The sequence below is a fragment of the Orycteropus afer genome, unplaced genomic scaffold (genome assembly GCF_000298275.1).
Source record: "Orycteropus afer afer isolate SDZICR_OR568_19922 unplaced genomic scaffold, OryAfe1.0 scaffold00196, whole genome shotgun sequence".
Lineage (NCBI taxonomy): Eukaryota > Metazoa > Chordata > Mammalia > Tubulidentata > Orycteropodidae > Orycteropus > Orycteropus afer.
The window spans coordinates 2,162,669-2,189,606 of NW_006921783.1; the positions used below are offsets into that span (position 1 = coordinate 2,162,669).

General features: G+C 36.5%; 1 protein-coding gene across 1 annotated transcript in view; it reads left to right on the forward strand.

Annotated features, from left to right (window-relative positions):
- The window catches only part of BRIP1 (BRCA1 interacting helicase 1), a 307,450-nt gene that overhangs the window by 67,653 nt on the left and 212,859 nt on the right, over positions 1-26,938 (forward strand). The window contains 3 exon segments of the mRNA XM_007947924.2: positions 18,473-18,763; positions 21,397-21,618; positions 24,913-25,112. Of these exon segments, the coding sequence (XP_007946115.2) occupies positions 18,473-18,763; positions 21,397-21,618; positions 24,913-25,112 (713 nt within the window).

Sequence of the window (26,938 nt, forward strand, 5' to 3'; positions counted from 1 at the left end):
TATCCAAAATGGCTGCTGCTTGTAAACATTCAGAATGGCTGTGCCCTCGGTCACTTTAAATATCCAAAATGGCTGCTGTGTGTAAACAATCAAAATGGCTGCGCGTTCCGGATGGCGGAAAGTCAACAGCTGAGGTTGTCTCCCTCCTTGCCATTTCCCTTCCTAGTCACAGGCCACCAGTGCAATTGGCCCTGCAGCCCTTAGTGACCGGGACTGATCTTTAGGTCAATTCTCAGGTCCCAACACTACTTGGAAATATTCAGGCTGTTGGTCTCATCAGAGTAGCTGACAGTCCGCAGCTCTGACCGTCTCTGTCCTCACTGTTTTTGTTCAGGTTTTCCACTAGTTGGTGCCTAATCCACTTCTGCATAGTTCCTTTCAAAGCTCAGGGTTCCAGGATTATCTTTTGTATCTTGGTCAATTGGTTTTTCTTTTCTTTGTTAAAAAGATGGTCTGTGTCGCTTGTCTCCCTATTCCTCCATCTTATTGGAAGTCTCAAAACATAGATTTCTTATGTTGACATATATATATCTTATGATGAAATCAAGAAAACTCCATTGCTGTCAAGTTGATTCCAACTCATAGCAACCTTATAGGATAGAGGAGAACTGCTCCAGAGGGCTTACAAGGCTGTAAATCTTCACGGAAGCAGACTGCCACATTATCTCCCTCCATAGGGCGGCTTGTGGGTCAAACCATCCACCTTTAGGTTGGCTCTCGAGCGCTTAATCACTGCACCATCAGTGCTCCTAGTATTTTGTGATATATATAGATGTATGGGAGCTCTGGTGGCTTAGTGCCTAAAGAATTTGACTGCTAACCAGAAGGCTGGTGGTTCAAAACCGCTAGCCACTCCTCCGAAGGAAGGTTGGGCAATCTCTCTTTGTTGTTTTTTTTAAATGATTCCTAAATTACGGGATTTTCCACCAGAATGAATTTTCATTTGTTTTATTGTGGCCATTCTCTTTTAAGCTGTTGTTTTCTCATGCTGATCATCTTTAATCATCAGTTAATATTTAAGACAGAAGGATTGGTTAGTGGGTGTAGGTTTGTTTAGATTTTGTGTAAAATGGATGTTTTATAGTTAGGTATTGGAGCACGGTGAGGGCAAAAGTCTTGTTTTAGTTAGGTGTGGAACTGGTTATGAGGCTGTGGGCCTTTCAGAAGTCAGAACGAGGAGGAGTTAATTGAGAGAAGTCAAAATCTAAGCCTGCATTCACCCTAGAAGCTTTAGCTTTCCCGTATATTTTATTCAGTTTCTTTAGAGAAGAGGTATCTGAAGAGGTACTGCCAGCATTTCTGTACCAGGAAGTAGAAGAGATGGGTTGGGATGCTCATTATGTCAGTTGCCCTTGTTGCATCTTGTGCTTATTTTCTGCTTTTAGCCCTACTTATCAGTCTCTTCCTCTCTTGTACCTGCTGACTATGTAAGAGTCCATCAAGCAGTATGCTTCCCAACTCTCCTTTAGCACACTTACTGTGAATCTGTGCCCTAGTTTTATCCACCTGCTTTAGTATCAGCTCCTCCCAAATTTCCAAAAATGTGTTGAGTTCTTTCATTTACTGGTGATTCCCTCATCCATATTCTTTGTTGTTATGGCTTTATTCCTTTTTGTATTTTTATACCTGGAGTTGGCAATTTCAATGATCACCACATAGGTAGCATGAATACGTGAAGGAGGCTAGGTATAAGTGCAAGTGATTACATTGAGTGATAGGGAATGTAATATCTGCAGAGTATGTTGTTGTTGTTGTTATGTGCCGTCGAGTCGGCCCCAACTCATAGCAGCCCTTCCTTGGGTTTCCAAGGTGGTATCACTACGGAAGTAGATTGCCCAACCTTCCTTCCAAGGAGTAGCTGGTGGGTTGAACCGCCAGCCTTCTGGTTAGCAGTCAAGTGCTTTAGGCACTATGCTACCACACCTATCTAACTGTGGCAGTCTACTCAACATTGACTGACTGCTGCACTATAGGAATGTAGTAGGCCCAGTGTTGCCAATCATCCAGTTTTTCAAATAAGCCAAATTCTGGATTTTCATCTCACAATTTTTAAGTAATTAAGTTTGTAAAACCCTGCATAGCCATTCAGAACATGATTTCCAATCAGTTACAGTTTGTGGGCTGCTGGTTTCCAACCTCAATTTCAAACTAATTTCATTTCAGTGGTGTTTTGGGGGGATAGGAGGCAAATGTGTGCACCTAATCTGTCATATAGATTACCAGCATCAAAAGAAGATGGAAAGAATATACAGAGTCACTGTACCAAAAAGAATTGGTCAGTGTTCAGCTATATCAGGAGGTAGCATATGATCAAGAACCAGTGGTATTGAAAGAAGTCCAAGCTGCTTGAAGGAAAAACAAGGCTCTAGGTCTTTGCAAAATACCCAATGAGATGTTTCAACACATGGATGCCACGCTGGAGGTGCTTACTTGTCTATGACAAGAAATTTGGAAGACAGCTGTCTGGCCAACTGACAGGAAGAGATCCATATTTGTGCCCATTCCAAAGAAAAGTGATCCAACTGAATGTGGAAATTATCGAACAATATCATTAATATTGCATGCAAGTAAAATTTTGCTGAAGATAATTCAAAATGGTTGTAATGGTACATTGACAGGGAACTGCTAGAATTTCAAGTTGGATTCAGAAGATGATGCGGAACAAGGGATATCATTGTTGATGTCAGATGGATCTTGGCTGAAAGCAAAGAATACCAGAAAGATGTTTATTTGTGTTTTATTGACTATGCAAAGGCATTTGACTGTGTGGATCATAACAAATTATAGATAGCATTGCAAAGAATGGGAATTCCAGAACATTTAATTGTTCTTGTGAGGAACCTGTATAAAGGTCAAGAGCCTGTTGTTCATACAGAACAAGGGGATACTGCATGGTTTAAAATCAGAAAAGGCGTGCATCAGGGCTGTATCCTTTCACTGTACTTATTCAGTCTGTATGATGAGCAGATAATCTGAGAAGCTGGACTATATGAAGAACATAGCATCAGGATTAGAGGAAGCCTCACTTACAACCTGCAATATGCAGATGACACAACCTTGCTTGCTGAAAATGAAGATGACTTGAAGCACTTATTGATGGAGACTAAAGATTACAGTCTTCAGTATGGATTATATCTCAATGTAAAGAAAATGAAAATTCTCATAACTGGACCGGTAAAAAACAACATGATAAATGGAGAAAAATATTGGAGTTGTCAGGGATTTCATTTTACTTAGATCCACAGTCAACACCCATGGAAGTAGCAGTCAGAAAAGCAGACATCTTATTGTACTTGGAAAATCTGCTGCAAGAGACCTCTTTAAAGTGTTAAAAAGCAAAGATGTCACTTTGAAGACTAAGGTACCTAAACCCAAGCCATGGTCTTCTCAAATGCCTTACATGCATTTGACTGCTAACCAGAAGGCTGTTGGTTGGTTTTGAAGTGTAATATACAAGTGCACATAGCATGAGTATACAGTTGGATTAATTTTGACCAACTGAGTAATACAGATTCTTTTTTTTTTTTTTTAACTACAGTTTCTCTATGCTGAATTTCCTTTTTAATTATTATAAATATGTTTATATCACATTTGCCAGTTCAGCATTTTTCAGGTGTACAATTTAGTGATATCAGTTACATTAAACATGTTGTGCAACCATAACCCATAATCATTACCAAATTTCCCATCACACAACGAACTCCGCTTTTACCCCTTCCTCCCACCCTTGGTAACTACTAATAAACTTTGATCAGTAAATATTTGCCTGTTTTTTTTTTTTTTTTTAATTTTGTTGTTGAGAATATGTACAGTAGTACATATACAGTAGTACACCAATCCAACACTTCCTACATGAACAAGTCAATGACAGTGATTATATTCTTCGAGTTGTGCAATCATTCTCACTCTCCTTTTCTGAGTTGCTCCTCCCCCTTTGACTGAAACTTACTGCCATTAAGGTTTTCTTTTGAGTTGCTGTTGTCAGTTTGATTCCATATAGTTCTTAAAAGGGAACTGTGGTGGCAGAGTGCCTAAGGCATTTGACTGCTAACCAGAAGGCTGGAGGTTCAAACCTACCAGCCATTCCTCAGAAGGAAGACTGGGCAATCTACTTCCATAGAGATACCGCCTCAGAAACCCAAGGAGGGGTCACTATGAGTTTGAATCGACTTGAGGCAGTGAGTTTGGTTTTTTTTTTTTTTTTTTTTTTGGTTTAGTTCTTGAAAGAGTATAAGGCTCAAGGCAGACATTGCTTACTAGTTAAGCTAAACTACTGTTTAGTTTTAAGAAAATTCTGGAGATATTTTTGGTATAAGTTTTAAAAATTATCTCCAGGTAATAGTTTCAGTGGTTCATCCAGCCTCAGTGGCTCCAGAGATTCTGGATTCCCTGAGAATTTAAAATTCTGTTTGTGTTTTACTCCTTTTGATCAGGATTCTTCTGTAGATCCTTGGATCGAATTGTTTGGTAAGGGTAACTGTGTACCATCTAGTTCTTGCGGTCTCATGGCAGAGGACCCCATTGTTCATGGAGGAGTAAGCCAGACACATTCTATTTCCTCCTCTTATTCCTGATTTTCCTTCCTCTATTGTTCTAGTAGGAGCTCTGGTGGCCATTCCTTGGAAGGAAGGTTTGGCAATCTACTTCTATAGTGATACTGCCTGGGAAACTCAGGGAGGGGGTCTCTCTGAGTCAGGTTCCAACTCGAAGACACATAACAACAACAACAACAACATTGCTCTAGTGAATAAAGAACAATTATTGTGCCTTGGAGCCTCTTGCAAGCTTTCAAAACCCCAGGCACTACTCAAAAAAAACTAGAAGGTAGAACAGAAACACTAAAGTCATCATTAGGCCAATTAACTAAGATGTCCCATGAAAACATAACCCTAAACCTTCAAACTAAAGAACCAAATCCATTGCAGTGTTTGGTTATACATAAGCATGAAGCCTCAGAAGTTACTTTTTTTCTTTTGTCATTGTTGTAAATATGTCTATCACACAGCTTTTGACAATTCATCATCTTAACAGGTGCATAATTTATTGACAGGAATAATATTAATTGGCTGTGCAACCCTATCCTTCATCAATGCAGTGTTTTCCTCACTGTTTACTCACCATCTGTGGTAGCTACTAATAAACTTTGCTCTCTATATGTTTGTTTTTTCCAGTCTTTTTATATAAATGAGGTCATAAAATATTTGTCCTTTTGTGATTGACTTATTTCACTCATGTAATGTCTTCAAGCTCCATCTATATTGTAGAAGTGTCAAGACTTCTTTTTTCCTACTGGCTGAAAGCATTCCATTGTATATATGTGCCACATTTTGTTGTGGTGCATACATGATCCATTCATCTGTTGTTAGGGCTTTTTGAACCTTTTGACTCAGGAATTAATTAAGATAGAGTTTTAAATTTTCGAAGTGGTGATTTTTTATTTGTTTAGATCTAGTTGATTTTCTAGTTATAATATTTTGTGACTGAGAAAGTTTTTTGTTCTATCTGTTAAGATTTCATTCTCACAGTGGTGAAGTGTTTCTGTCTGAATTTTTTTTTTTTTTTTTTAATATATTTTACCATACTTTAGGTGAAAGTTTACATAGCAAGTTAGTTTTCCAATCTATAGTTCATACACAGATTGTACTGTAACATTGATTGCAATCCCTGGAATGTGTCAACATTCTCCCTATTTCCTCCCTGGGTTCCCCATTTCCATTTATCCTATTTCCCTGTTCCTCCTTGTCTTCTCATCTTTGGTTTCAGGTAAATGTTGCCCTTTTGGTATTGTAAAGTTGATTGGTCTAAAGAGAACATTTTTTATGGGTGGTGGTGTTTATTTTATAGTCCTGCCTATTATTTGACTGAAAGGTGGCTTCTGGTGGTGTCTTCAGTTTTAAGTTAGAAGGTTGTTTCAGGGCAATAGTCTCATGGGTTCTTCTAGTCTCTTCCAGAGCAATAACTCTGGTCTTTGTACTTTTAAAAAAAAATTTGAATTTTTTTTTTCATTTTTTACCATTCCATCTGGGAACTTCTATTGTGATCTTGGCCAGGACGGTTGATAGTGGTAGCAGGATACCTTCTAATTCTTCTAGTCTCAGATTAGATAAGACAGTGGTTCGTGTGGGCCATTAGTCCTTTGGACTAATTGCTTCCTTGAGTCTTCTATTCATTCATGTGCTGATGGACATTTAGATTATTTCTACCTTTTGGCTATTGTGAATAATGCTGCAGTGAACATCAGTGTATATGTGTCTTGTTTGCATCACTGCTTCAAGTCTCTTGGGTCTATACCTAGGAGTGGGATTGCTGGATCATATGGTATTTCTATGCTTAACTTTTTGATGATCTGCCAAACTACTTTCCACAATGGGTGTACCATTTGCCATTGTCACCAGCAATGGATGAGGGTTCCAATTTCTCCATATCCTTGCCAACTTTTTTTTTTTTTTTTTTTTTTTTGATCACTTTCCAAAGAAGTATTCAGGTATTTTTTTTCAATCTTTGCCATCCTAGTGGGAGTGAAAAGATACTGTAGTTTTGATTTATTGCCCTAATGGCTAATGATGTTGAACATCTCTTTGTGTGCTTGTTGGTCATTTATGTATCTTGTTTAGGGAAATGTTTATTCAAGTTCTTTGCCTATTTTTTGATTGGGATGTTTGTTTTTGTTGTTAAATTGTAGGAGATATTTATATATTCTGGATATTAAACCCTTATTGGTATAGGCAAATGGGACTATACCCATGATCTTATATTGATTTGGCAGACACTGTTTCTACATTTGTATTTGTCTGTGCTATAAAAATATCCATGTATATAGTAGAACAAATAGGAGGCAAAGTTATGAAAACTTCTTAGCCAAACATCTCGAGGAAATAAGTCACTGGGTCTGAGGGGTCCGGACCATAGTTGTGGGTACAATTGGCATTACGTAGTTCACAAAGACAGTGTTGTACATCCTGCTGTCGCGAGTGGTAACTGTGATCTTAAAGGCTTGCAAGTGGCAATCTAAGGTGCAACTATTGGTCTACTCTCATCTGGAGCAAAGAGGAGTGAAGAAAATCAAAGGTGCATGGAAACAAATAATCCAAGAAACTAGTGGACCATGTGAGCCTCAACCTTCATAATCCTGAGACAAGAAGATCTAGATGGTACCTGACTACCACTGACAACCACTCTGAAAGGAATCACAATAGAAGGTCCTGGACAAAATAGGAGAAAAATGTGGAACAAAAGTCAAAATAATAAAAAAGACCAGGCTTACTGGTCTGACAGAGACTGGTAGAACCTCTGAGACTGTGGCCCTTAGTCACCCTTCAGAGGTGGACCTTAACTGTCCCTCAGGGCTCAACTTCTACCAAACAATAGACAGGCCTATGGGAGGTAACACACTCCTTAGAGCAATCAACTATAAGAGATCCAAAGGGCAGCATTTGCCCAGGGACAAAGCTCAGAAGGCAGGAATGGATAGGAAAGAAGGACAAATAGAAATGATAACCACAGGAAGGAAGAGGGAAGAGTGCTGTTATATTATAGGGACTGCAGCCTGTGTTGCAAAACAAAATGTGTATGAATAGTTGAATGGTAATGGTAAACCAATTTGGTCTGATTCACTTGAATCACAATAAAAAGTTTGTTTGTTTTTTTAAATAAAAACTCTTATCAGAAATCCCCAAAATTTTCTCCCATTCTGTGGGTTATCTTTCTACTTTGTTGTACCAAAAGTTTTGATTTTGATAAATCAATATATTTATTTTGTCTTTTGTTGCTAGTGCTGTAGGATTCTTATTGATTTATATCTTGATCATCTGGATTTCACAATACTGTGATTTTCTTCAAGAAGGGCACGTAAATATGTTCCTTATTTTATTACATCAAGAGATACATAACACCAGTTTGTCCCACTAAAGTTTAATCATTTGTTGAAGGTGGTGACTATCATTTCTCTCCATTTTAAACCACATTTTCCTTTTGTAATTTGTAAGTAATCTATGGAGTGATACTTGGAGACTGTGGGAATATTCTATTGCTCATAACATTGTACCCACTAATTTTGGCATCCATTTATGTAGGTTGCCTAAAGCACTTATTACATGGGAATTGCAAAATGGTGATTTTTAAAATTCTGTCATTCCATTTGTTATCCAGCATTTTTCTGTAAGGAAGAGCTTTCTCTTTTCCCTCTCCTTTCTCTCCTTTGATTCTTCTTGAACTTAGAATTCCTATGAAGTAAGATTGTTCTATTATAAATTTAGATGAAAATGACACCACTTTGGATCTTTCTTTATTAATTCTACTGAAACAGACTTTTCAGAAACTGGGGCAACTGTGTTGAGGAATCCCCATTTACACTAGGCAAGAAAGTAAACAGTAAATGGAGAGTAGGGTAACAAACACTTATGGTATCAAAAAACAACCGTGAAAAGGATCTGTCTTAATGTGCTAGCCCATTGCAGTTTAACATATTGCTTACAACCTTCACAATAGAATTTGAGTGACTTTAGTTACACATTCCAGGAGACTGGCAGTCTGTTACAATCAGAGTCTGAACTTTAGAGCAGGCTAATTTACAGCAGTGGGATGAAGAAAGTTGTGGATTTGTATTACACACTCTCACCTGACACTGTATCTGATCCTCTACTTGCTGATTGACATCTTGAATGAGCTCTTTGAAGCAAGTTCCAGCTTAATTAAAACGTTTGCTTGGTTAGCAGTGATCTGTGAAAGCCTGTGATAAATATTGAATCAGGTTCACCTGCTGGTTGCTGTGAGTAGATAAACAGCTGCTTTGTGCAGTTTAATCATGAAACTGGCAGCAGAGCACTACTGCTGTTCAAATTTTTAAAAAAGAATACTTGAAAAGCTATAGTTCTGTCACTTTTGCTATCTTACTAGAGTGTATGCTTATATGAGATTTTGCACAAGGCAGTCAGTACCTATTTGATGCCTTTGACAACAGCAAATGGTTGATAAAGGTGAATAGTAGACCCTCTTTTTTTTTTATGCCTCATAGATCATAGTATAATTATATGCTCAGTGTTTTTTGGCCATTAGCTCTTTATGTGCATAACTTTTTGAAGTAAAAAAAGAGCAATAGATCGTTTTTTTGCCTAAATAGTTTATTTTAAGGTTATGAATTCTAACTTCACAAATAAATAATTTTGTAGAGTCTTGAAGAAATTGTTCTTAGATTTTACTTTTTTTCTGTAAAATGAAATTAGAAATTACCATTTGTAAGCTGTCTGTTAATATTAATATAAGGTTAAAGTATTTTAGCTTTATGATAATCTTAGGTAGCTAACTGTGACACATTAAAATAGAAATGAATTTACAAGCACTGTAATTTATCAAGTTATCTTCTTTTGCCTATCAGCTTGTTTATTTCTTTACAGAATAAATGTGTCCTCCATTTGATTCCATTATAAAATGAGACATACATTCTGGAATAAAGCTCCCACCCAAATCAATCACAATCCTCTTTGATCACCTAATGAAAGTTATGGACTCTTTCTTTAGATATGCACACAAAATTGTGTCTGTACTTTCTGGGTGATCTCAGATGCTTTGCAGCAGTTCATGGACTCTTATCTTTGTAGTTGATTGTGATTTGGGGAAAAGTTTACAGAGCAAATTCATCTTCCATACAGCAGTTCACATACACTTTGTCTCATGACATTGACTGCAGTCTCCCACAGTGAAACAGCTCTCCTCCCATTTCCTCCCCATAGCCACCTCTTCCCTGTGTCCTTCCCTTCTGTGCATTCCTGTCCCCCTGAGCTGTCTCCCTGTGCATACACAGCCCAAGGAGTATATCTACCTAATGTAAATGTTCACCTCATATGCCTATCTTTTGTTTGGCTGGAAGCCACAGGAGTGAGTTCAATTCCAGACTTGAAGGGCAGCTAGGGGCCATAGTCTCAGGGGTTTTACCAGATTCTATCACATCAGCAAAGCTGGTCCCCCTCCCCCCTTTTTCGATTTTGAGTTTTGTTCCACATTGTCCTCCCATTCTATCCAGGATCTCCTACATAGATCCCCTGCCAAGTGTTTGACAGTGGTAGCTGGGACCATCTAGTTCTTCTGGTCTCATAGTCCTATAGGCTGAGGATAGCATGGTGTACCAGTCCCTTGAACTAATTGTTTCCATGCATCTTTAGTTTTCTTCATTCTTCTTTGCTCTGGATGAAGAGACACCCTTCATTGCATCTAGATGGCTGCTTGTAAGCTTCTAAGTTCCCAGTTACTACTCGCCAAAGTAGGACGTGGAATGTTTTTGTGTAGTATGTTATGCCAGTTGAGCTTGATGTCCCCTGCGACATGGTCCTGAGCTTACAAGTCCAACTCCTTGCTCCGTCTGGGTAGCTGGCTGTGGCCAAGAAGTAACTACAACCCTGTCATGGACTCTAATTTAAGAACTTCTGTTCTCATAAATTAGGTTGAAAATTCTTGGTAAGGCGGCTTTAAGATGAAAATTGTTGTTGTTGTTTGCCATCGAGTCGGCCCCAACTCATAGTGACCCCTCCTTGGGTTTCCGAGGCAGTATCACTACAGAAGTAGGAATGCCCAGCCTTCCTTCCGAGGAGTGGCTGGTGGGTTTGAACCGCCAGCCTTCTGGTTAGCAGTCAAGTGCCTTAGCCACTATACTACCAGAGCTCCAAGATGAAAATGGTAGGTATTAAACAGCTGAGAAGAAACTTGATTAGACTATATTTGATGTATTGTGTTTCTTTTGCAGCACTTAACACACTTTTCAGGTATATTGTGACCCATAATCCAAGGATTGTCTACTATAATGGGAATTCCTAATTCTCTGCATTAAGTTTTTATATTTTATTCCTCTTATCAATTTGTTTGGAACTTTACTGGGAGAATAAAATTTTGTTTATCATTCTCAATTCAGCCTTCTCAACAGTTAAAAAATGTGTGTATCTACGTTGATAAAGAGTGCTGGTGGTGTATTGGTTCAGGCATTTGGCTGCTAACTAAAAAGGTCAGTGGTTTGAACCACCAGCTGCTTCATGAAGAAATGATGAGGCATCTGCTTCTATAAAGGCTACAGCCATAGAAATCCAATGAGGGTTGCTATGAGTCAGAATCAACTGAATGATGGTGAGTTTGGTTGTTTTAATCTATTTTGATAGGTAATTCTAATTCATATTTTTTCATTGAAACACTTGACTACTAACCATTAAGAGTGGCAGTGTGAATCCAACAGAGGTACCTTGGAAGAAAGACTTGGTGATTTGCTTCCTAATAGTCACAGGCATGAAAAACCCTGTGGAAGACAGTTCTGTAACATGTGGGGTTGTCATGAGTCTGAATCAACTTGACAGCAACTTTTTTTTTTTTTTAATAGTATTCCATTGATTGGAAAGAGGAGCTCTGGTGGTGTAGTGCCTAAGGCATTTGACTGCTCACCAGAGGTTTGGTAGTTCAAACCCACCAGCCACTCCACAGAAGGAAGACTGGGCAATATATTTCTGTAAAGATTTACCACCTCAGAAACCCAAGGAGGGGTTGCTGTGAGTTGGATCCAACTCTAGATCAGTGAGTTTTTGATTGGAAAATAACGAAACAAAACAAAAAACCTTGCAAACAATATTTCCATGAGTATTTTTCTTGTATCTGTCTTAATGAGCAAGAGTTTCTCTAGCATATATTCTTTTTTTTTTTTTGTGATTTGGGTGAAAGTTTATAGAGCAAATTCACTTTCCATACAGCAGTTCACATATACTTTGTCTCATGACATTGACTACAATTTACCACAGTGCAACAGCTCCCCATCCACTTCCTCCCCATAGTTACCTCTTCTTTGTGTACTTCCCGCCATGCACTCCTGCCCCCTGAGCTCTGTCCCTGTGTATGTCCCTGTGCATACACAGCCCTTCTGTTATCCCATGATTGTTCTCTCCAAGGAGTTCATCTACCTATTGTAAATGTTCACCTCATATTCATGCATATTTTCTTAACACTGAGTCCCTGCATGGCACAAATGTTTTATGAGCTTAGCTGTTAACCAAAAGATTGAGGCTTGAGTCCACCTGTAGGCACCTTAGAAGAAAGTCATAATGATGTGCTTTTGAAAAATCAGCCACTGAAACCCTGTGGAGCACAGTTTTATTCCAACACACACAAGGTCACCATGAGTTGGAATTGACTTGACAGCAACTAATTTTATATCTAGCACTGTCATGTAGGGTGAACCTAAACCAAATCCACTACCTTAGAGTCAGTTCTGACTCATAGTGACCCTGCAGGACAGAGTAAAACTGCTCCATAGTGTTTCCAAGGCTATAAATCTTTACAGAAGTAGACTGATTCATCTTTCTCCCTCAGAGTGGCTGGTGAGTTCGAACTGCTGACTTTATGGTTAGTAGCCGGATGCTTTAACTACTGCACAGTCAGAGCTCTTTAATTGTTTCAAAGTGAGGCCAATTTTTGTAACATTAAAGGGCAAGTATGAGTTGGACATAAGTTCGACTGCCTGAATATCATATAAATCAGTAATGTGTAAGAGTGGCTTTATACTGCACAGGAATCCAGGCAGGGCAGGGGTGGCGTGGGGTGGGGGGGATGGACAATTAAAAAAAAAAAAAGGAGTTGCTTTATATCCACTTTAACACCCAAACTGGTAGGTGTGAAATGGAATCTAATTATGGCTTCGTTTGCATTTTCCTAATTATTGGTGGGATTTAGTAATAGGTTGGAGATCTTTTCAGATGTTTGTTGGCCTTTCAACTCTCTTCTATGACTTGCTTGCTGTTGGGAATTTGTTGGGTTTAGCTTCTAAAAACCAATTTGTTGGAGCTCTTTGTATGTTGTGGTTATTGATCCTCAGTTGGTTATATGTATTGCAAATATCTTTTTTTTGTTTTGAGTGCATAACTTTTAAAATAGAAGTTTTGCATTTTAATACCTATTATGCTTATTTACATTAAATGAATTTTACATTTGTATTTAAATAGAAGTATTATGTTTTATGAGAAACTTTATATTTTATTTAATTACATTTTAATAATTTCAGTCTTTTGTGCTTTTGGTGTATTGTTTAGGAAATTCCTACTTTTAGATCATAAAGATATTTTCCTATATAAGGACAGAGACCACATGACCTGTAAAGCCTAAAGAAGAAGTTTGCTGACCCTTGCTCTAGAGCCTCATACTGAGAGTTTTTTCCCCTCTCTAGGAGCTCTGGTGGCGTGGTACCTAGCCTGCTAACCAGAAGTCTGGTTGTTCAAACCCACCAGCCACTCCTCAGACGGAAGATTGGGCAATCTACTTCCATAGTGATACTGCCTTGGAAACCCAGGGGAGGGGTCAACTATGAGTCAGATCTGACTTGATGGCAGTGAGTTTGGTGTATAAACCTGGAAAGAGAACAAATTGTCCTATACTTTTTCTTTTAGAGAGCTCTGGTAGCATAGTGCCTAAGGCACTTGACTGCTAACCAGAAGGCTGGCGGTTCAAACCCACCAGCCACTCCTCGGAAGGAAAGTTGGGCAATCTACTTTTGTAGAGATACCGCCTCAGAAACCCAAGGAGGGGTCTCTATGAGTCAAGTCTGACTCTACGGTACATAACAACAAGTTTTTCCTTTTGTAGTAACTTTTTGAAATATGAAGAATTTCAAATTAGGACATCATTTAAGTGTCTATCAGATAAACAAAACATGATATATAGGTACAGCAGTTGATTTGGGAACATTGATCATCAATGTTCCATCAATTTAAAAAAAGTAAGTTTCAGTTATATGCAAAACATCATGCTTAATGAATGAGTTATTAAAGCATTATAGGACATAGTTTCTGTTCTCAAGGTATTTACAATGTGGTTTGAAATTCAGTATTACAATATTCAGTATTACGTATGGAAGTTGAAGAAAAGATACAAGTTACTGTTTATTGACCTAGTTTTCCTTTTATTTCATGCGTTAAGCTTCTCTTTATTCTGTTTTTTCCTTTCTATTTATATATATATATTTTTTTATATTAAATATACTGTTTTATGCATGCTTTTAGAATTCAGTTCGTAGCTTCCTTTTAAAAGTTCTCTTGATTTTCTTCTTCTCTGGCAATGAAAGTACTTCTTCCCTGGCAGTGAAGTTCATTTCTGTTTCTTTTTTTTTTTTTCCCACTTCTAAGAATATTTAATCACCATGCTTATTTTTTAAGTGTATGTAGCTGTGGAAATTGTTTCTGTGTGTGGAAGGAGAAGGTAATGAAACTTTAGAAGTTGACATTGTAGTATCTTACACTATGTGAAAGGAATAGTGGCGACGGTCTTTGGTTTTAAGATTATATCTTCTAATCTTTCACTTTTTTTAAAAAAATTAACAAGACAGGAGAAGGAATAGACTGAAGTTATTGCACGTAAGGAACTTTCTCAAAAAATCCTTAGTTGCTGATCTTCTAAGAACAGTTATGGCTATTGTAGATTTGGGATGTGTTTTTAAACAGTTGACTCCTGCATATGGAAATAATGTATCAGTCACACTCACATGTATCTCTTATGTTTTTCTTTAAAAGATGATGTAATTTTGATTGGGTTTCCTAGCCTTTTGTTGAAGTAAAAGGACTTTAAACAGTTTCTAGCTGTGGGAGAAGAAGCCATCTCTTAAGGTGTTTAATTGTGATACTTAATCTAGCCACTTAGTTGGACTTCAGAGCAAAAGAACCAAAGTCACTGCTGTTGAATCAGATCCAACTCATAGCGACCCCTTCTTGGGTTTCCGAGGTAGTATCACTAGGGAAGTAAATTGCCCAACCTTACTTACAGGGAGTGGCTGGTGGGTTTGAACCACCAGCCTTCTGGTTAGTAGTCAAAAATGCCTTAGGCACTATGCCCCAGAGCTCCTTGCACCTCAGACATCACAGGTTTTTAGGAGCCTGTGAGTTTCAACTCTCTTGACCTTCAGATACATTGTGTAAGAGTGAATATTTTAAAATTTATTCTTCTGTCTCTTAAAACAATCTCTGATTTTTAAAGAACAAAAGCAAAAGTAAAAAAATCCTAGGAAAGACAAATCTTATCTTTTTTAGTAGGTACTGCTGACCAGGAGAAATACTTACGGAAAGGTATAAAATTATTTAGTCGTATAATTGTTTCAAGACCCTTATATCAAAGGATTTCAGAGAGAATCCATAATCGTTAACCTATTAATGGATTTAGGAAATACTCTCACCTCCTGTTACTGCTGTCATTGGAATCCTTTGTCTAGTTTTCTTATAACATTGAAAGTTGCTGATTTAGGTACATATAATTATCTTTTGTTATTGTATGAAATGTCTTTTGAACCTTTGTTCTGTCACGTTGAGTTTTTTCCATCTTGCAATATAATCGTATTCTATTTAATAGAAACTTCAATAAAGATCACATCTAAAGAAATAATTCCTCTTTAATAATGCAAAGGAAAAAGAAATCAACTTTTTCTCTTAATTTCTTTTACTTCCCAAACCATCTATTGAAAAATCCCCTTTATGAGGAGTCTGTGTCCAATTCATAAATTGTGTAATTAAAACTTAAAAGCAAACAAGCATATGTTTAATGTAAAATCAGCCTTGGTTTATAATTTTCTCAATTATTGAATGAAAAGATTTTTTTTTTTTTTAATTGTGATTTGGGTGAAAATTTACAGAGCAAATTCACTTTCCATACAGCAGTTCACATATACTTTGTCTTATGACACTGACCACAATTCACCACAGTGCAACAGCTCCCCTCCCACTTCCTCCCCATAGTTACCTCTTCCCAGTGTCCATCCCTCCATACACTGCTGCCCCCTGAGCTGTCTCCCTGTGCATAAGCAGCCCTTCTTTCTCCCATGATTGCTTTCTCCAAGGAGTGTATCTACTTGAGGTAAATGTTTAACTCACTGTATTTTGTTTGGCTGGAAACCACAGGTGTGGGTTCAATTCCAGACCTGAAGGTCAGGTAGGCGTCATAGTATCAGTTGTTCTACCAAGCTCTATCAGACTGGCAAAATGCCCCCCCCCCTTTTTTTTTTTGAAAAGTAAGATTTAAGGTATATAAATAAAGCCACTCTAATGGGAGAAGTTTTCTGAAACCAGTATGGAATCTAGCACAACATTTTAACATAAGCAAATCTTTCATTTAAATTATTAGTGTCAAATGCACTCCTTTTAAATATTAAGATGTGTGAAATACCAAGCAGGTTATAAAACTGACTAATAGCATTCCATTTTATTTGAAAAAATTGCATGATAGATATTTCTATATATGTATAAAGGTCTGTAAGTTATATACTAAGTCATTTGTAGTAGAGGGAGTTGACTTGTTTTGTATATTTTTGGATTATTTGAATGTTTTGATCAGGAAAAATTTTAATTCCAAAATTTTTTTATAATTAAAAAAGAATATCTGGTAAAATAACTAAATGAAGTTGATGTTGAAAATTGTTGTATCAAAAAGTAGGTTTTCCAAGCCTTAAGAAAAGCCTTTATTGGATTACTTGAGAAGAAGCTACTTTATTGGATTACTTATTTCCTGGATATAATATTTCTATGTAGTATATACTGATACATTGGGCCCTAGCATTCTTATATTTAGAATGAATTTAACTGTATCACGAAGAAGAGAAAAAGTATAATTGAGTGAATAAATTGAGTCATGAAAAAGTAAAGGAATTCTGCTACCTTGAGTAACAGTAATTATTTTAGTATGTTAATTAATTAATGTGATAATTCCTAAAGCCAAGAAGGAATTCAGTCAGAAATATCATGATATAATTTGCATTCCATTTTCTGGACTATAAATTGTTGGATATTGCAACATGTGTAACATACACCACATGTCAGCTGTTACCTGCCTCCCTGTTGACAAGAGCCCCATTCATAACTCTTCTTTTTATTCTTTCAGTGAATAAGTAATTATTCAATATCGAAGGCAGGATATTTGGAACTGGCTATTTAATGTGGCAGCACTCCGTAATGAAATCTGCTGTTACTGGCAACCTGAGAGGGGAATGTAACAATTCCAGCATGGCTGTAACCTTATCTGCTTTGACTGACTGTTTATTTGGCACATCAGTGAACCTTTTATCCCAGTGAGTGACAGCTCCAGAAGGGTCACATTTACATCCATTCTATCATGTATTGTAATATTTAATGGTGGACAAGGTTGAGCAGGACTGAGAGTAATTTGAACTTGCTTTTTCACTGAGTTGAGGCTAAAAGACAGCTTGATCTCCAGTATTGTGGTGTAACATGCTATGACTTAGTATTTGTTTGTGAAGGCTAATCTTACTGATTACAATTTAAAAAAAAATCTTCAGTTAAGTAGAGTATTTATTGTCCTAAACTAAAACTCTCCAGTATGGATTCTTTAAAAGTTACTGTGCTATTTAGCTTTTTTTTTGTTTTTTTTCTCCCTGCCCCCCCCCCACCAGTGACTATTTCTATAAAGTAAAAGCACTTCACAATATTTGTCTTAAATGAACTTTCATTCTATCTCATTTGGTGTAGTAATTGAGGCTGAGAAAGGGTAGTTATTAAGAATCTGTGGGCTCTAATATGTAGCATTAAACTTTTTTTCTTTTAATTGTTGAGAATTTAGAAATGGGAGAGAAAAATCAGGGTAAATATGAACTATATTATTGATGTTCTATGTGATGTATTTAGGAAGACATTTATTTAACTTTCAGTTATGAAATTGACTAATGAGTGAAATTGTACAGGAAAAGCTGTCCTGAATGATAATTTTACTGATGGGTTTACATTCCAGTAACAGGTCATTGAATTTCATATATATTTGTTCCACACAAGCAATCTGCCTTCATTATTAAATATTAATATTTTGCATTAATTTTCATACCTTTACCAAAGAAGATTTTTCTGTTCTTTACTTGTTTTTTATCATAGTTTAGAGTCAACTTGTTATTTCTGTCCATTTGTAAGCTATACTTGAAGCACTTTTGCTAATGAAATAAATTATAGGATGTCCCCTGAAGGAAGATTGGACAATCTACTTCCGTAGTGATGCCGCCTGGCAAACCCCAAGGAGGGGTCACTTCGAGTTGGATCTGACTCTACGGCAATGAGTTTTTTTTTTTTTTTTTTTTTTTTACATAGGCTATGCTGTAAATGAAACAGCACTATCAACTTTAAACTATATCAATACATTCACATGAAACTTAAGCAAAACTTAAAATTGTAATTTTTCTTATTGCTTGTATAATTTGTGAAAGAGAAGAATTAAAATGTACTTAAAACTGATATCAAGAGTGGTATGTTAGAATGCAATGCAAGTATAGAAAGATCATTTATAACTAAAAGTGCAATTTGAAAGGGAGTTTTCAGGGTTTTTTTTTAAAGACAAGTTTTAGATGCTGTAATATCCTAAAATACATCTTTGATGTTTGTGATTCTTTACTTACAGGTTTTGATCCTATGAGAGTTTGATAACATTTTTTTATGGTAGTCCAAACATTAGTTCATTTTTCTTTACTTTGTTACAGCCCCCTGGCCATTGTTCTAGGTGCTGCTGTTCTACTAAACAAAGAAACAGTCAAGGTTCTTCAAACGCTATTAAGAAGGATCATGGAGGGAAATTGAAGATACCCAAAATATATTTTGGGACACGCACACACAAACAGATTGCTCAGATTACTAGAGAACTCCGGAGGACAGCGTACTCCAGGGTCCCTATGACTATTCTTTCTAGCAGGGATCATACTTGTGTCCATCCTGAAGTAGTTGGTAACTTCAACAGAAAAGAAAAATGCATGGAATTGCTAGATGGAAAAAATGTAAGTAAAGTTATTTTGTTTTAGAGGGAGTAAAAAAAGGCTGAAAAGATTCAAACTATACAATATGTGTTTATATGTCAATTTCCAGTGATAATTAAATAACTTATGAAAATCAAATTAATTGCTAGTATTTATTTATTTATTTTCAGTATTTACATTTTTTGAAAAATAATTTTACCATAAGAAAATCTTTATTCAAGTTTAAAATGATGGGCTTTGGCCCTAAAGCTTGGAGATACTTAATTCCTTGAAGTTAATTTTTATTGTAGTCAAATGTCTTGTTTCTTTTGTCTTTTAAATCTTTCTAACAAAAATAGTCAAACATGTCATATGAGGAGATAAAAGTGGTTACATGATTCGGCTTAATAATTAAAGTTTACATATTTAAAAACCTAAATTTATTTAGGTTCTCAGTAAATTTTAAGATGTTTTTTAATTGGATGAGACATATAACAATTATCTTCTATCATAATCATAATTCTGATTAGTTCAAACTTTTCTTTCAAAACATAAATTATTAACTTAAAAGAGATGTCATTGGAGGATTTGAAATTTGCCAGGAAAAACTAGAATAAATGAATGCAGAACAGATGGAAAGAAAGAAGTCTTATTTAAAAACTTAAATCATCTTTAAATAATTTTTTTGGCAGTTTTAGTTTGGGAATCTGTGTACCAGGATGATAACTAATGCACTCTAAAATTAAAGTTTCTAGTCAGGAAATACACCAGAAATTATCATTGAACCCTATTGATAGTATATGGAATGACCAATGATATTTTAATATTTTTTGTAAGTTGTTGCCTTTCGTTAGTATTTTGAGTTGGTTCTACATAAAAGACTATGAATTTTATGTCATTGATTTATCACCTCCTTACCATATAATGTGTTACATTATTTTGTATTACAGTTTTCTCTCTCATTTTTTAAAATTAGGTCATAATACATTCAGGCTTTATTTAGGGATACTCAGAAGATACTTTAATAGCTATTCAAACATTATAAGAATATGAAGTTTGAGCACTAAGGATCCCAGTGAAAAAACTTAAGTTCCTTATTCAGAGACAGGAAGAAAATACATAATTACTGAGTCAGAACTCTGGTTGAAGGTCTACGATAAGGTTTATTTATTTATTTTTAAATTCTAACTGAATAATTGTGAAATTCATTCTGTATATTTACAAAGTTCCTTTTAAGAAGACATTAAAATGTTAAATAAATAAATAAATAATCTTCATGATGAAACCCCAGAAATTTTATGCTTAAGTAGACATCTTTCTATAAAAAGTGGCTAATGGATCTGCTGAATTCCTCAAATACTTGAGATTTATATTTTGGCTATCTAGTCTACGCAAGAAGATTTGTTGGCATTGTCATTATTTTTTTATCTTTTTTTCCTTTGTGATGGGGAAAATTATTATATAATGTATTACGTATTATCACATTGGTAAAAGCAATTATAAAATTTATGATTGCATATTTAAAGCAAATAGCAATGTTTTTGAACCCTACAGAGTTGGTTATGCTTTTTGATTGATTTTTACTCTCTTAAATTTAGATCATGTAAGAATAAAAAGTAATTCAAAAGATTTTAATGTTGAGAATTTTCCATTGACTTTTAAGTTTTGATTTAAAGTAATCAAAGATTTTACTTTTTAGTAGTAGCAATGTAAATAATTGAAGATACCTTCTTACGATTGTTTGCCTCCACCTTATTGCTGCCTCAGAATGCTTACCTCATAGGCATACATAAATGAACATTTCTTTTCTTGTTCCCAAGCCCTCAGAGTGATTTGGTATTGTAATGAAGGCCAATTACAAAGTCACCATAGGTGTCTGTGTTTACTATGGCTGAACTACCAAAGCGAAATGATAAATAGATAACTGACAGTTTGAGTGAAAAGAATTTAAAGTGTGATAACACTTCAACTGACAGACTCCCCTCAGGATTGTGTTACACTGCTAAAACGGATGAGCTTCTCTGGTTTTGCTATCAGCCTGAACAGGGATGTCATTCTAAGTGCCCTTAAAGTGTAACTTTCTGATTTTTTGGCTTGATTCAAAAGCACATGTGTTTTTGTTCACTGTTTCCTTTACTAAAGTGCCCCTATGCTGGAAAAGCAATGTATTTCTCTAATTTTTATTTCAATTAAGGAAAAAAGAATTTTAACTAGAACCAGAAATTTATATTTGAATAAGTTATATGTCACATAGTTCACAATTCAAAAGGTATAAAATGGCCTGTAGAAAAAAATTCTCCCACTCCTATCCCCAGATCACTTAGTTGTCCTCCTTGAAAGTAACCAGTAATATCATTGTTCTTGTGTATTCTTCCAGAAATATTTTATGCCTGATGTCATTTTAGTCAACATAGAGGCACAACAAACATAATTTTAAAGTATTTTTCTCAAATTAATTTGGGGTATCTGGTACTGTACTGAATCGAAGCCCTAGCTGAGTCAACTAACACAGTTTCTTTAAAGTCATTGTGATTATAGATGTGGTATAATCATTCTCCTCTATAAAATCTTTGCCTTGTTGCTTTAGTAATGTTCCTAAAAATCTGAGATAAGCTTGTTTTATTCCTTCTATTGCAATATTGATTTGCATTTCAGTTATATGTATTTGTTTCCAGGGAAAATCCTGCTATTTTTATCATGGTGTTCATAAAATTAGTGATCAACACACATTACAGATTCTCCAAGGGATGGACAAGGCCTGGGATATAGAAGAACTTGTCAGCCTGGGGAAAAAACTAAAGGCATGTCCATATTACACAGCACGAGAACTAATAGAAGATGCTGACATAGTGTTCTGTCCCTACAACTATCTTCTAGATGCACAAATAAGAGAAAGTGTGAGTGTATATGTAAAATTTAGAAAACTTTTTTCTTATTGAAATATAAGTGATGAATATGAAAGCTTTTAGATGTTTTAATGTCTTTTACTATATTTTTTGCTTTATATTTATGTAAATGTATAAACAACTTCAATTACTGAAAATACATTCTAAAGTCCATTAACTGAATTTTAGACCTAGTCATTTTAACCCAGTGACTGAAGGGAGGCTTTGGCAGAATTTCTCAACCTTGGTATTATTGACATTTGGGGCTGGATAATTCTTTGTTGTAATGGACTGTCTTGTGTGGGATGTTGAACAGTATCCTTGCTTGTACATATTACATGTCAGTACCACCCTCACAGTTGTGACATCAAAAATATCTCCAGACTTTGCTGAATGTCCTGGGGGGAGGGTTCGACAGGATCACCCCCAGTTGAGACTCATTAGACTGTAGTTATCAGTCTTTCCTTTTATGAATGTTGTTGTTGTTATGTGCCGTCGAGTCGGACCCGACTCATAGTGACCCCCTCCTTGGGTTTCCAAGGCAGTATCACTATGGAAGTAGATTGCCCCATCTTCCTTCCAAGGAGTGGCTGGTGGGTTTGAAACCGCCAGCCTTCTTGTTAGCAGTCAAGTGCCTTAGGCACTATGCTACCAGAGCTCCCTTTTATGAATAATAGAAAAAATTACCTAAAAATCTCTGAATAAGGTATGTTTCAAAGAATTTATATTGGGAGAATATGCATGCATGTGCAAATTATGCTTTGTGTTTACCTGGTTTATCTTAGAGACAGACATTTGTTAAAGAATGAAACAAAAAGTGAGTCACTTGATATATTCAATTTTTATTCCTCTTTTTACTATTGATTGCACAATTCTCATTAGCTTTCTATATTTTTAAATTAATAAGGCATTATGTTTATTACCTTGGGGCAGTAGTGATTCAGTGGTAGAACTCATGCCTTCCATAAGGGAGGCGTGAGTTCAGTTCCTGGCCAGTATATTTCAAGCACAGCCTTTACCCATCTGTCAGTGAAGGCTTATATGTTGCTGTGATGCTGAACAGATTTTAGCAGTGCTTCCAGACTAAGATGAACTAGAAGAAAGGCCTGGGATCTGCTTCTGAAAATCAGCCAATCAGCCAGACTCTGGAGCACATTGGTCTGTTGTATCTGGGATCACCATGAGTCAAGGGCCAACTCTAGGGCAGTTAACAGTTACAGCAACAACGGCAATGTTCATTACCTTGCTATCTTGCCTCCTTTTTGGCTTCCTGTTAACTAGGTTTTTTCCCTCTGGGTCATTGTATGTATGAGTGCCAGGTCAGTCTTCCTAATATTACTTTTATTACATCCTTCTTCTATTTAGAAAATCTCCAATTGCTCCCTTTGCTCATGGAATAAAGTCCATATTTCTTAAACTTACATAGAAGGTGCTCAATAGTCTGATCATAATCTGCCTTTTTATCCTTCTGCTACAGAAGTCTTAACTTGTATCCTTCAAAAATTACTTCAGTCATTTGAGGATACCTTGTTTTTTTTCCTATTTCTTTGATAACACCTCTGTTCAGTGGCATCACTAGGGTTACAGTGCAGGGTTGCAGTAACTCATGGTGTCACACCCTCCCTCATGAACGAGGCCAGCCAGTAACACTCAATTGTGGGTGGAGTGGTCCTTAGCCCTGACTTGCCACCTTAGGGCTGAGCATCCTCGTGACTCCTTACACCTCCTCTTCTTTCCTATTGGCCTCTTCTTCCTCTTCATCCAATGGTGGGTGCCCTGGCACACCTGCACCCTGACTGGTGGGTAACAGGGATGGGAGCATGCTAAGTAATGGGGGTGAGGAGGTGGAGTGGGTATGGTGGTGATAATAATGAGGTACCGTACTGGATGATGGGTTATACCAACCCTAGTGATTTCATTGCCTTGGCAGCTCCTCCCCCTGCTGTGCTGGCCCACAAGCTGCAGCCACAACCCCTGGGGTCATTTTGACATTGAAAGAGGATGTGGTTTGTACCCCTCTAGAGACTCCAGTATCTCTGTTGAAATGCCCTGTCCTCTCTTTGTCTAACTCTTACTTATCATCCTACTTTTCCATGGTTCTTTCTCAGTCATCTTTAGCTCTCTATTATTACTTCCTTTGTGATTTTCTCGTTGTAGTAGTCAAGGCTCTTTCAATTACAAGTGACACAAACTCAACTTAAAAGGAGATTAAGAAAAGATACTTGACTCTACCTTCTTTGTGAAGGTTTTATTCTTAGGCAAGCTCTTTCCTGTTGGGAACAAAGATAACAATGAGCAGCTAGCTAACCTGGAGAAGAGAACATAATCTCATATTGTTGTTGTTGCTAGGTTGCCATAGAGTTGATTCAACTCACGGTGACCCACGAAATTATTTTGATTGTCATAGCTTGAGTCACATATCCACTCCTGAACCGGTCACTGTGATCACAGAGGGATGGAATACTTTATTTAACTGAGAAGCCTGGGTTATGAGCCTTTGCCTGTTGTGAGAGTGGCGATGTCCCTTGATTAACAGATCAACAAGCCTACTAGCATCACATGGGAGTTGGGAAAGAACAGTTCTCAGAAGAGTGGCAGGACAGACTAAAATGGAAGAGGTATATACTTCATTCTATTAGTATTTTGAGAGTCATTTGAATCTTGCATTGTTATTTTAGTTTTTAAAGGTTTTATACTGTGTTTTAAAATCATGTTGAAGACTCCATTATAGTGAGAATTTTATCCTACTTCCGTAGTGATACTGCCTCGGAAACCCAAGGAGGGGTCGCTATGAGTCGGGGCCGACTCGACGGCACATAACAACAACAACAACAATGTAGTCAGTGGAGTCTCTGGGTGCTGCAAATGTGTAACATGCTCAGCTGTTATGGTACAGTTGGAGGTTTGAGTCCACTAAGGGATGGCCCAGAAAAAAAGGTCTGGTGATTTACTTCCTAAAAAAATTAGCCGTTAAAAACTCTCTGAAGCACAGTTCTGCTCATACACATGGGGTGGCCATGAGTCACAGTAGACTTGATCTAGGCTCACGTAACACATTTTTTTGGTTGATAGGTTTGCAAAGTATTTTGACAGTGAAAAATGGGAAACTCTAATGTTGAGCTGATGTTATTTTATGGCTTTAGTCTTTAGAATTTTTGTAAGACTTCAAATCAGTTGCTTATATGATTGGTACTTGTAATATTGGCATATAATATACAATTTTAAATAAAATCATTTGCCTGCTGCTGTTAAATTAGGCAGTGCCTCTGGCTGAATGTTTCACAGGAAAATCCTTTTATCTTACAGATGGATATCAATCTGAAAGAACAGGTTGTCATTTTAGATGAAGCTCATAATATTGAGGATGGTGCTCGGGAATCAGCAAGTTACAGTGTAACAGAAGTTCAACTTTGGTTTGCTCGAGATGAATTAGATAGTATGGTAAACAATAATATAAGGAAGAAAGACCATGATCCCCTCCGAGCTGTGTGCTATAGTCTCATTAAGTAAGAATTTTTTGTCTATCAGTGTTATTTGTGCTTCCTTTGTATTAAAAATGTGTTTTATTATTTCAGAATATTTTAAAGTTAGTAAACTTTGATTAACTAGTTTACTTGGGAAGTTATTCCTAGCCAGTTAAACTTTTAAAAGATGGCTAGTTGACCTTTTGTCTTATTCAAAACAATATAGTGAATATAAATAGTTCTTTATTGATAATTATGAATCTTATTCCTAATTTAGCAGGATTATTTAGTAGCCCCATAGGCTATGTGTAGGACATTGAGTTGAATATAAACTAGCCATGCTTTTAGTTAGGTTATTTTAAAATTCTGGGTTATGATTTTAATTTATTGCTTTGTCTTCCAGTATGAGTAGGATTCTGATTGATGGGTTTCGGTCAGTGAAGATTTCAATAGTCTTCATAAATGTAGTTCTAATTTTGTAAATAGGTACATTAGATAATTTACACATTATACATTAGGTTATTGATCTATAATTTCTTTACTTTAGGAAAAAACCTTCTGCAACCACATATCCCATTTCATTTATTGGCAGATCTTGTTTTCTTGTTGAGGGTCTTTACTTTTTTTGCTGACCCTCTCTCTACAAAGTATGATATCCTTCTCCAGGGACTGATCCCTTCTAACAACATGACCAAAGTATGTGAGATAAAGTCTGGCATTCTTGCCTGTAAGCAACATTCCGGCTGTACCTTTTCCAGGACAGATTTGTTTTTTCTTTGCCATTCTGTGGTATATTTAATATTCTTCACCAACACTACAATATTAGAGAGGCCCAAATCTCTGCTTCTAGCCTCATCCTTTCCCTGTAATGCTATTTTCATATCTCTTAACTATCTATATTTCTGGATATAAAATAGACGTTTCAACTTTACAGCCAAAACAGAGCTCCTTCCCATTCCCTATCTACCGTTTTCTCCCAACCTTCCTCAGCTAAACAAACCAATTACCAACCAATTGCTGCAATAAAAATTTAAGTGTTATCTTTCGTTACTGCCTCACCTCATCCAATAGAAAAAGTCAATCTTGTAGATGTCACCTACACAGTATATCCCAAATCCATTTATTTCTTTCAGTCTCTTTCTCTAACATTCTAGAATCATAATTCACCTAGAATACTGTAATAGCCTCATAACATAAAAGTGCCCTCTTTTACTCTTGCTTCTTTTTTAATCCATTTTGGCGTAGAAGCTGGAATCAATCATCTTTTAAAAATTTAAAATAGATTATCTCTACCTTATTTAAAATCCTCCACTTAAAACATTTCCATTGTACTTTAAATAGAATCCAAATTCCTTATCCTGGGTTAACCTGATCATGTTCCTGCTTATCATTCTAACATTGTTTATACCATTATTCCTTTTTGCACACTGGGCTGCAACTACACTGGCTTTCCTTCAGATTTCAATTAAGCAAATTTTGTTAACTACCTCAAGATCTTTACACTACTTGTACCTTCTACTTGGAATGCTCTTTTTCCTTATTGTCATGAGTGGCTGCAATTTGCCTTCAATTGTTAGACAGTGTCATTCAGGAGGAGCTTTCTTGTTTTTTTAATTGTAATTTGGGTGAAAGTTTACAGAGCAAGTTCACTTTCCATACAGCAGTTCTCTTACGCTTTGTCTCATGATATTGACTACAATTTACCCAAAAGCAACAGCTCCCCTCCCACTTCCTCCCAATAGTTACCTCTTCCCTGTGTCCATCCCTCCATGCACTCGTGCCCCCTCAGCTGTCTCCCTGTGCATACACAGCCCTTCTTTCTCCCATTATTGTTCTCTCCAAGGAGTGTATCTACCTCAGGTAAATGT